Below are 12,500 nucleotides of genomic sequence, written 5' to 3' on the forward strand. Positions count from 1 at the left end.
AAAGATCCCGTAGCGGAGCAAAGATACTAGTGCGAAGACGGAAGCCAGTTACGGAAACATCCTCGTATAAATAAAAGTTCTTTGGTAAAAATCTTCTCATTTTCAGAATTTTAATTTATTAACACAAACTGTTTCCCCGCAACGTTGATTACACTGCCAGTCGGGTCGGGTCGGGTCCGGTTACGGAAATGGATGAAAAAAAGGCCCACGTTCCGTTCCGTTGCTTACTACACGTCAGCCCATTGCATTTAGCAGGAGTGGTCTATCTTGCTCCACTATAGGATCTTTAGTTTCCATGAGGTCACCGGAGGTTTTGGTCACTCTCCCTAATGGTCGAAAGTGGTTTCCGCGTAGTCGAGGCTTCATCTAGGTTGCTGCTATTTTTGCATCATGATTAAAACCGGTCTCGACTAAAAATAGGTTGCCGTTTTAAAAATCGATCTTTTTTAGTCGCAGGCCTAGTCGAAGCCGGTTGCGATGCTAGTCGAGGAAGGTTTTCAACATGTGCGTGGGAGGTGGTAGGAGGTTGCAGGTCACCTTGACGGGTGGCGGGCAAGGTCACTAGAAGTTGCTGTTTAGGTCTCCTAAGTGGGACAGGGGCTTTACTTGGTATTGCTTCAATGATCGGATTAAGTGCAGCACAGTGGCGCAGTGGTAGAGCTGCTGCCTCACAGCGCCAGAGACCCGGGTTCAATCCCGACTACAGGTGCTGTCTGTAAAGAGCTTGTACGCACGTTCTCCCTGTGACCGCGTGAGTTTCCATCGGGCACTCTCGTTTCCTCCCACACTCCAGAGACGTACAGGTTTGTAGATTAATTAGCTTTGGTAAGAGTTATAAACTCCCTAGTGTGTAGGATAATGCTAGTGTACAGGGATCGCTGGTCAGCGCGGACTTGGTGGGCCGAAGGATCTATTTCCACGCTGTATCTCTAAACTAAACTAAATGATGTACTGGGATTAACCCACCTCTGAAGGTTATGGAGTGGGATATGAATCCATAATGTTCAGGGGGGGGGGGGGGAGGGGGGGCGGGGGGGGGTTAATGAACCACACAAAGTGGTGAATCTCTGGGGGGGGGGGGGGGGGGGGTACAACGAAATTTAAAATGTCAGCCAGTCAGTGCAGCATTCAAACATTTCTAAAAGCTAACGATACATAATGAACCACACAGAGTGGTGAATCTCTGGAATTCTCTGCTACAGAAGGTAGTTGAGGCCAGTTCATTGGCTATATTTAATAGGGAGTTAGATGTGGCCCTTGTGGCCAAAGGGATCAGGGGGTATGGAGAGAAGGCAGGGATGGGATACTGAGTTGGATGATCAGCCATGATCATATTGAATGGCGGTGCAGGCTCGAAGGGCCGAATGGCCTACTCCTGCACCTATTTTCTATGTTTCTATGTCTATGTTTCTATTATGGGCCTGTCCCACTTGGCGATATTTTAGGCAACTGCCGGCGACTGTCATAGTCGTAGCAGGTCGCTGATAAACCGGCAACAACCTACGTCATCCTAGCGACAACCTACGACAGCACCTACGTCAGGAGAAGTCAAGCTACGCTCATTGGCGTCAAAACCATTGTCGCCGAAAAATTTTCAGCATGTTGAAAATTTAGCAGCGACCAGAAAGACGCTACGACTTTTTGCCCGACTGAGGTGATTACTCCCGGCGACCACCGGCGAACATGTGTCGACAAACTAGTCGCCTGTAGTTGTCTAAAAAATCACCTAAGTGGGACAGGCCCATTAGACTTTGTCTTCACCACTCCTCACTGGGGGAAGATTGTCCTGGCACAAAGGGATGGGTAGTGAGGCAGGTTCAAAGCAAGTCGTGATAAAAGGCCCTCACCTTGGCTCTTTGGTTTTGAAACCAAACTTGTACAACCCGTACCGTGAGTCCTGTTTCTGCCGCCAGGGTCTCCCTGACCTGAAACAAAACAAAGGCACTGACAGTGAGCATCGCTCCATCACACGACTCCTCAAAACCTCGTTCAGACCAGCTGGTTATCAAGGACATCTTTAACGTCTCTCTACTTACATCCGAGAATCCCACCTGCTTTAGAAGACCACCATCAACCCGAAGCCAAAAAACCCCAGCACAGCGGGCTCTGGAGGGGGTCCAGAGGAGGTTTACATCAATGATCCCAGTAATGAGTAGGTTAACCTATGATGAGCGTTTGTCAGCTAGGTTTAGATTTAATTTAGTTTAGTTTAGTTTAGTTTCTCCACTGTGATCTATGTCCAATGTTCCTCAGTGCCCCCTGCCTACCCCCGGTTCCTACCTTCCTGCAGGGTTTGGATGACACCTCGAAGGAAGCCTTGAAGGCCCGTCGCTGCTGGGTGGTGAGGATGGTCCGTGGGCGCTTGGACCTCTTGTGCGCTCTGCTCTTCCCATCGCCCTTGTCCACGGGCAGCCCCCGATGCCCCTCGCCCTCATCTTCGCTTTTCACTGACGGAAACACACAGAGGGGAAACATTGAGGACTTTTACCTTAACTCTGAGCAACGGACATGTGTGCTACAGTCATGGAGTCATACGTCACGGAAACACATCAACCCCCCCCCTCAATATCAGTCTGAAGAAGGGTTCTGACCCAAAACGTCACCTCTTTCTCTTCACCAGTGATGCTGCCTGACCCACTGAGTTACTCCAGCACTTTGTGGAGTTAGGGCTGTATTCTTTGGAGCGCAGAAGGTTAAGGGGGGACCTGATAGAGGTTTTTAAAATGATGAGAGGGATAGACAGAGTTGACGTGGAAAAGCTTTTCCCACTGAGAGTAGGGAAGATTCAAACAAGGGGACATGACATGAGAATTAAGGGACAGAAGTTTAGGGGCAACATGAGGGGGAACTTCTTTACTCAGAGAGTGGTGGCTGTGTGGAATGAGCTTCCAGTGAAGGTGGTGGAGGCAGGTTCGTTTTTATCATTTAAAAATAAATTGGATAGTTATTTGGACGGGAAGGGAATGGAGGGTTATGGTCTGAGCGCAGGTATATGGGACTAGGGGAGAATAAGTGTTCGGCACGGACTAGAAGGGTCGAGATGGCCTGTTTCCGTGCTGTAATTGTTATATGGTTATATGGTTTGTGTCTCTCTTGGAGAATAGATTGACCCTTGACCCTATCTTGACCCTTTGGCCCAATTCATCCATGCTGACCAAGAAGCCCCATCCAGGCTAGTCCCATTAGCCTGCGTTTGGCCCATATCCTTTAAACATCTCCTATCCATGCACCTGTTGTGGTGTTTTCTACATGTTATACCCTTTATCCTGTATCTGTACACTGTGGACGGCTTGATTGGAATCATCTACAGTCATTTCGCTGACTGGATAGCACGCAACAAAAAAGCTTACAATTGTACCTCGGCACATGTGACTATAATAGACATATAAATATTGTTTATGAACCCTCCTTGGCAGCTCGTACTCTAGACTAACTCCCCAGTGTGTGAAAAAAAGTTGTCCCTCAGGTTCCTATTAACTGTTTCCCTTATCACCTTAAACTTATGCTGATTAGTTCCTGATTCCCCTGGGGAAAAGACCCAACTGCTCCTGTTTGTGAAACATAGAAACATAGAAAACAGGTGCAGGAGTAGGCCATTTGGCCCTTCGAGCTGAACCATTGAACCATTCAATATGATCGTGGCTGATCGTCCAAAATCAGTATCCCATTCCTGCGTTCTCCCCATATCCCTTGACTCTGTTAACCCTAAGAGATAAATCTAACTCTCTCTTGAAAAGATCACAGACAAGCTGATACAAGTATCAACTTCAAAGTTAAAACACATTTGTACTCCCTGGCTTTTGACCATGCCTGAGGCTTTGCTTCTGTTTGTGGTGTTTTTGATGTTTCTTTATTTTACATGTCTTTTCCTACTATTTCTTTTGATTGTTATTTTTGGTGTGTATTAACTTTTTTGTCAATGATTAGTGATGTACAGCACTTTGTTGCAGCTATGTTTGTTTTTAAAGTGCTCTATAAATAAAATTATTATTATTATTATTATCTTTACACCTTTTATCCATTATCTGTTCACCGTTGTTGATTGTATTCACCTATAGTTTCCTCTTTGACTGGGTAGCCCACAAACTGAAGCTTTCCACTGTACCTCAGTACCTGTGACAATGATAAATTAAACTTAACTAAACTAATCTAAACTAAAATAAGCCAAAGCAAACTAAATTAAATTAAATTAATTTAAACCTAACCGAATCAAACTAAACTAATCTAAGTTAAATTAAATTAAAATAAACCAAACTAAATTAAAATTAAATGAAACTATAAACTAAATAAATATAAATAAACTAAACTGTCTATTCTGTCCTTACACACAACAACACCAACTAAAGGAAGTTACCCTTTACCCCCTCTACTCTAACCCTTCGATCATTCATCGGTTGCCTTGGAGCACTGTGAGTGATCTGCCTTCGGTAGCCACTGGATGGTGGTAATGCATTACACCAGCTTATCTCAGTGACTGAAGGCAGCTCGTGAAAGCGTCTGATATTTATCACTGGTCCCAGGTTTAGAGCCCAACAGGGAGATGGGACAGGTGCGGGGAGTGGGGGGCAGTGGCGGACTGGGTCTAAAAATATTGGTTGCCAGGAGACAAAGGGGACCCACTTCATCGTGGTAGCGGTGTGGAATGAGTTTCCAGTGGAAGTGGTGGAGGCAGGTTCATTGGTATCATTTAAAAATAAATTGGACAGGCATATGGATGAGAAGGGAATGGAGGGTTATGGTATGAGTGCAGGCAGGTGGGACTAAGGGGGAAAAAAAATTTGTCCGGCATGGACTTGTAGGGCCGAGATGGCCTGTTTCCGTGCTGTAATTGTTATATGGTTATATGGTTATCAGGGGCCCACTTGATATAGGTGGGCCACTTCATCAGGGGCCCACTTGATATAGGGGGGCCACTTCATCAGGGGCCCACTTGCCATCGGGCAAGCTGACACCCTGGCCAGTCCGCCACTGCTGGAGGGGATGGGTTTAAGCTGCTGATAGTTATAAGGTCCTAAGGTCATGTGATAGGAGCAGAATTAGTCCATTTGGCCCATCTAGTTGACTCTACCATTCAATCATGGCTGATCTATTTCTCCCTCTCAATTCCATTCTCCTGCCTTCTCCCCATAACCCCTAACACCCGAACTATTCAAGAATCCATCTATCTCCACCTTAAAAAAATCCACTAGCATGGCCTCCACAGCCGCCTGTGGCAAAGAATTCCACAGATTTACCACCCTGGAGTTATGTGAGTTCTGGAAGCCATGTTGTATTTAATGACATGAAAATGGTTTATATATCTCTGGCTTCACAGCCACACTGAAGATGGACATGTATGTGGATAAGGGCCAGAACAATATGAGTATTACCTTCTCCACAGCCAACAATGGACCATTGTGGGCTCCACCTTTCTTTCATCATTGTTGCTGACTTTGATTTGCCCTTTTGCACATCTTTCATTCGTTTGTTCTATGTACCTTTACATATCCCTCCTTTCCCTCTCCCCTGACTCTCAAATAAAGATCTCAACCCGAAACGTCACCCATTCCTTCTCTCCAGAGATGCTGCCTGTCCAGCTTTTGGTGCATGAGTTGTTGTCAGTAAAGATGAGAAGCAGAGCTAGGCCAGATTCTAGGCAACAAAAGGGTAAATAAACTGAGAGACACAGCACGGACACTGATCCTTCGGCCCAATTCCTCCATGCCTACCCTTCCATCTAAGCCAGTCCCATTTCAAGAGTCGAGAGTATTTTATTGTCATATGTACCGAAGTGGAACTGATATTCTTAGATAGACACAAAAAGTTGGAGTAACTCAGTAGGACAGGCAGCATCTCTGGACAGAAGGAATGGGTGACGTTTCGAGTCGAGACCCTTCTTCAGACATTCTAATATTCTTACTTGCTTGTGCTTCCTGTCTTTGCCCATCAGGGTAGGTCAGGGAAGGGTGCAATATAGCAAAGTGTGATGTCGGGCAGGTTTAAAGTGCTGGAGTAACATCACTGCAATGTTTCTTTGCTTGAACTTCTCGGACTAGGATTTGGGAGGGACAGAGAGAGAGGGGATGCAAGGGTAACTGGGCAAGACCCTGGCCACTCCCTCTTCTCCCCTCTCCCATCGGGAAAAAGGTACAGAAGTGTGAAAACGCACACCTCCAGATTCAGGGACAGTTTCTTCCCAGCTGTTATCAGGCAACTGAATTATCTAACCACAACCAGGGAGCAGTCCTGAGACTTACTTTGATCAGACTTTGCTGGCTTCATCTTGCACAAAGCGGGATCCCTTATCATGTATATATACACTGAAAATGACTCGATTGTAATCATGTGTAGTCTTTCCGCTGACTGGTTACCACGCAACAAAAGCTTTTCACTGTACCTCGGTACACGTGACAGTAAACTAAACTGAACTGGCACTTGCAAGACAGCACAGTGGCGCAGTGGAAGAATTGCTGCCTTACAGTGCTTACAACGCCAGAGACCCGGGTTCTGTCTGTATGGAGTTTGTACGTTCTCCCTATGACCTGCGTGGGTTTTCTCCGAGATCTTCGGTTTCCTCCCACACTCCAAAGACGTACAGGTTTGGAGGCTAATTGGCTTGGTGTAAGTGTAAATTATCCCTAGTGTGTGTAGGATAGTTTTAATGTGCGGGGATCGCTGGTCGGCGCAGGCTCAGTGGACCGAAGGGCCTATTTCCTCGCTGTATGTCAAACCTAAAGGGAAGAGAATTAAGAGTGATAGGTGGAAAAAGGGAAAAGGTTGTATCTCTACATTAAACTAAAATATGGAAAAAGTAACTTCTTGCGTATGGCGTGTACAGACTAAAGTTGTAGGACAACTTGTTCTATTTGATCTTATTTGATTGTGCACGCCGGGTTGATTGCATTCGTCGAAACAGGGCGGACCACATGAAGGTTGCAATCTTCCACCCCGAAAAAGTAGCGATGAGCAACGAAAGGTGGAGCCCACAATGGTCGATTGTTGGCTGTGGGCTAGGTGATAATGAATTATACAGACAGTGCAACTTAGAAGTGAACTAATACGGCGACTATGGTGGGGAAGGGCGGAGAGGATGCAAGGTTGAAGTTGCTGGTTACTGTGGGCGTGGTGGTGGGGGGGGTACCTGACTCGCTGTGTCCGGGGCTGATGCCGCTCAGCATCCGCCGCTCCCTCTCGTAGTCGCCGCGACACAGCAGCTGCCCCTCCTTCAGCACAAACTCGTCGCCCCGGCGCAGGGGCCGCTCACACTCGCAGCAGCGCAAGCACTCCACGTGGTAGACCTGGCCCAGAACACGCAGCACCAGTTCGGAGCGGCCCACCGCCCCGTCACACCCGCTGCACCGGGCAACAAAGCACCTGCAACACAAGGGCGGGGAGACAAAGATAACGGTCGGAGGCGGCAGCTATGTGGAGAGAAGGAGAAAGGGAGGAGGGAGGGGAGGGAAAGGCGGGGTGGGGGGAGGGTGCCGAGGGAGGAACACTTATTTTTTGCTTTGTACTACCTGTAGTGTCGCCAACTTTCTCACTCCCAAATAAGGGACAATAAACGGTCAAAATACGGGACTAATTCCCGACGGCAATTCGTTGACCGATCGGCCGTGTCTGGGTGAATGATGAGTTGGCCCGGGTGCTGGACTGCACACAAAGCCCAGCCGGTGGGGCCAGCTGAGGAGTTTTGGCCCGGGAAGCGCTCACAGTCCGGCGCCCCGTCCAACTCATGAACCGATGATCGGCCATGAGAAGGAAGGGCGGTGGTGTCGGCGGTAAGCGAAGGTCCGAAGGTCGGACAGCTGGCTGGGCTGCCGAGCGACGGGGCCACGGGCGAGGCGCTGCTGCTGCACTCCATGGGCTGCACTACATCGGGACGGGTGAGGCGGGGCCAGACACGGTGCTCCAACCCGACAGTCCCCTCGACCCGAGTAGTAGCGGTCAAATACGGGACAGGGGCGGTCCCGCAACGGGACAAACCAATTTAGCCCAATATACGGGATGTCCCGGCTAATACGGGACAGTTGGCAACCCTAACTACCCGCTGTCCTCCCTCGCTGGAGTTTAGAAGGATGAGGGGACACTCATTGAAACATACCGAATAGTGAAAGACCTGGATAGAGTGGATGTGGAGATAATGCCTTCACTAGTGGGGGAGTCCAGGACTGGAGGTCATGGCCTCAGTATAAAGGGATATACCTGTGACAATAATATACCAATACCAATACTAACTTAACAATCTGTCAGGTTTCATCAGTTCTTGTTCATAAGCGATAGGAGCAGAATTAGGCCCTTCAGCCCATCATGGCTGAACTATCTCTCTCGCTCAACCCCATTCTCCTGCCTTCCCCCCATAACCAAGTTGCTCTGCAGGGCATCGTAGAACATACCCAGTCACCATTCTGCACTACAATGCACTCATTGTCCAGCACATGGTCAGCTGCACAATGCACCGCATGCTTTACTCTACGATCCATGCGACAATTCAATGTTCCAGCCACAAGGCCCTCTATGCAACGTCTGTCACTCACTCCATCGTCCAGCCCCTAATCCTCCCCACAATCTGATCGATATTCTATTCTACATTGCATGTTACAAACCAGTGTTTTCTGAACCAGTCTGCCACAGAAGGCAGTGGAGTCCAAGTCAATTGATATTTTCAAGGCAGAGATAGATAGATTCTCGATCAGTACTGATGTCAGGGGTTATGGGGAGAAGGCAGGAGAATGGGGTTAAACATAGAAAATAGAAACATAAAAATTTGGTGCAGGAGTAGGCCATTCTGCCCTTCGAGCCAGCACTACCATTCAATATGATCATGGCTGATCATCCAAAAAACAGTACCCCGTTCCTGCTTTCTCCCCATATCTCTTGATTCCTTTAGCCTGAAGGGCTAAATCTTACTCTCTCTTGAAAACTTTGAGGGAAAGATAGATCGGCCATGATTGAATGGCAGGGTAGACTTGATGGGCCAAATGGCCTTTCAACAGTCTAGGGCGCAGACTATGATTTTACTTTACGTAGCACCTCTGGAGAGAACGAATGGGTGATGTTTTGGGTCGAGATCCTTCTTCAGACTGAAACGTCAGCCATTCCTTCTCTTTCATTTCACTGTACACCTTGTAAGTGTATGTGACAAATAAAGTTGACTTGACTTGACAGAGATGCTGCCTGACCCGCTGAGTTACTCCGGCATTTTGTGTCTATCTTCGGTGTAAACCAGCATCTGCAGTTCCTTTCTACACATGATTCACTTCACATTCCACATTACGATCCACTCTGTATTCAGCTCTGTGTTCTAGACAGTAGACAATAGGTGCAGGAGTACGCCATTCGGCCCTTCGAGCCAGCACCGTCATTCAATGTGATCATGGCTGATCATCCACAATCAGTACCCAGTTCTGACCTTCTCCCCATATCCCCTGACTCCGCTATCTTTAAGAGCCCTATCTAGCCCTCTCTTGAAAGTGTCCAGAGAACCGGCCTCCACTGCCCTCTGAGGCAGAGAATTCCACAGATTCACAACTCTCTGTGAGAAAAAGTGTTTCCTCGTCTCCGTTCTAAATGGCTTACCCCTTATTCTTAAACTGTGGCCCCTGGCTCTGGACTCCCCCAACATCGGGAACATGTTTCCTGCCTCTAACTTGTCCAAACCCTTAACAAGATCCCCTCTTATCCTTCTAAACTCCAGAGTGTACAAGCCCAGCCGCTCCATTCTCTCAGCATATGACAGTCCCGCCATCCTGTGAATTAACCTTGTAAACCTACGCTGCACTCCCTCAATAGCAAGAACGTCCTTCCTCAAATTATGCGTATCTCCAATCTAGTCCCTAATGTCCATTTTCTAATCCATTCCATAATGTATGTAACATTTACATCTACAATGCACACACCACAGTGTACTACAATCAAATGATCTATGTACACGACGCTCTCTATGATCCGTTCTACAATCCATTACACAATCCACTTGGGAGTTCCTTCTACGAAATCTACCTGTTCAATCTCCAATCTGAATTGTGTAAGAAGGGTCTCGACCCGAAACGTCACCCATTCCTTCTATCCAGAGATGCTGCCTGTCCCGCTGAGTTACTCCAGCATTTTTTGTCTATCTTTGGTTTAAACCAGCACGTGCAGTTCCTTCCGACAGATGATGGTCCTGCCCTTACTCCTGGAGGAGGGAGGTCCCCACGAGAGTTAAAACCAGCGCTACTGTGAAGATATTACACACCAGCTCCATAGATAATAATAAAATTTCAGAATTTCTGGAAGATTGTAACCTTCCAAAATTAGAATTGAGGGAACAAGAGGAACTGGGAGCAATAATTACTTCTAAGGAGATAGAAGACACAATAAAAACACTAAAGAATGGTAAAACACCAGGACCAGATGGATTCAGTAGTGAATTCTATAAAGCCTTTTATGATATAGTTACCCCACGATTACAGAAAATGTATACACACGCTTTTAAAGAGCAAAGCTTACCCGAAACATTAGCAGAATCAACGATCACATTAATACTTAAAAAAGATAAAAACATAGAAGAACCAGGTTCATATAGAGCTATTGCTTTGTTAAATACGGATCAAAAAATAATAGCGAAAACACTAGCCAGTAGATTAAGCAGGTACGTTAGTAGATTAATAAATGGAGATCAAACAGGATTTATACCTAAGAGACATTCATTTAATAATTTGAGACGTTTGCTTAACATAATGCACTCACATAAACCTCACGACCAAGAGTTATCTATTATCTCACTGGATGCAGAAAAAGCGTTTGATCAAGTAGAATGGGATTATATGATTAAAGTATTGCAAAAAATTCCAATTGGGAGAAAACTTTATCGCATGGATAAAACTATTATATAACAAACCTACGGCTAGAATATTAACTAATAATATCTTATCCTCGAAATTTGAACTATCAAGGGGCAATAGACAAGGATGCTCATTATCACCGCTGCTATTTGCTTTGATAATTGAACCCCTTGCTGAAAAAATAAGAACTCATCCGGATATTTATGGTTATAATACAAAATACTCAAAGAATAAAATATCTCTATATGCCGATGATGTACTACTGTACATCACAAAACCACAAATTAGTATACCAAACATATTAAACTTAATAGAGGACTTTGGATCCTTTTCAGGATATAGAATAAATTGGAACAAAAGTGAAATTATGTCGATAAAACCAAAAGACTCAACACAGCTTCGGAAATTTCCCTTTAAAATAGCCACAGAAAAATTCAAATATTTGGGAATTGAAATTACTAGAAATTACCAGGATATGTTTAAAGCCAATTATAATCCTTTACTCAAGAAATTGAATAATCTGATTAAATTCTGGAAAACACTTCCGATGTCCTTAATAGGCAGAATAAATGCTATTAAAATGGTTTTCTTACCACAAATTCTATACCTATTTCAATCAATACCTATATACCTCCCAAAAAAGTTTTTCAAAAAATTGGACTCAGACATTACAAATTTTATATGGGATTATAAATCCCATAGAATACAAATAGCACACCTTAATAAACGAAAAGAGCTGGGGGGTCTAGCGCTCCCTAATTTTATGTATTATAACTGGGCAGTAAATATTAAAAATATGATTCACCTGCTGGACAATTCTGCACAGCAGGCGGACTGGATGGTAATGGAAAAAGGGGACTGCTCCCCGAGTAATATAGGAGCGATCATCCTCTCACCAACAAATTTGAATAATAAAAATTATAATAAAAATCCAATTATACATAACACAATAAGAACATGGAAACAAATAAAACAGACTCTAAAATTAAGAAACCTATCTCTTTTAATACCAATAGTCAATAATCCATCGTTTAAACCATCAATCATAGACAAATCATTTATACAATGGGAAAGAATGGGAATTAAAACGCTCGAAGATCTGTATGAATTAGGGAATTTACTGTCATTTCAACAACTACAACTGAAATATAATTTGAAAAATAACCAATATTTTAAATATCTTCAAATCTGTGATTATTTGAAAAAATACACAAAAGACTATCATAATATGGCTTCCGACTTATTGGATGAAGCAATGAAGACCAAGGCGGAATCAGCTAATTTAATATCGTACTTATATAACATCATTTTAAACATAGAAATACCCACAACAGATGGAATTAGAAAAGATTGGGAACAAGAATTAGCTATAAAAATCTCAAAAGGGACCTGGGATAATCATTTACTACAGGTGCATAAATGTTCGATCAACGTACGGCATACGCTTATCCAATTTAAAACATTACATAGATTATATTATTCAAAAACTAAATTAAATAAAATCTTCCCTAATGTCTCACCAATCTGTGATAAATGCCTATGTCAAGAAGCTACCATAGCGCACTCTTTTGTTTTTTGTACAAAAATCCAAAAATTCTGGTATGAAATATTTGATATTTTTTCAAAATTGATCAAAATAAAACTGGTACCAAAACCAGAATGGATTATCTTCGGAATATCGGAAGATAACCCTGA

General features: G+C 44.6%; 1 protein-coding gene across 1 annotated transcript in view; it reads right to left on the reverse strand.

The window, feature by feature from the left end:
* lmx1al (LIM homeobox transcription factor 1, alpha-like) overlaps positions 1 to 12,500 on the reverse strand; it is a 53,444-nt gene that overhangs the window by 3,926 nt on the left and 37,018 nt on the right. Inside the window, exons 3-5 of the mRNA XM_055663992.1 lie at positions 7,121 to 7,353; positions 2,281 to 2,447; positions 1,848 to 1,925 (exon numbers count right to left, since the gene is read on the reverse strand). Coding sequence (XP_055519967.1) covers positions 1,848 to 1,925; positions 2,281 to 2,447; positions 7,121 to 7,353 — 478 coding nt within the window. The remainder of the gene's footprint in view (positions 1 to 1,847; positions 1,926 to 2,280; positions 2,448 to 7,120; positions 7,354 to 12,500) is intronic.

The sequence above is a fragment of the Leucoraja erinacea genome, chromosome 39 (assembly GCF_028641065.1).
Source record: "Leucoraja erinacea ecotype New England chromosome 39, Leri_hhj_1, whole genome shotgun sequence".
Lineage (NCBI taxonomy): Eukaryota > Metazoa > Chordata > Chondrichthyes > Rajiformes > Rajidae > Leucoraja > Leucoraja erinaceus.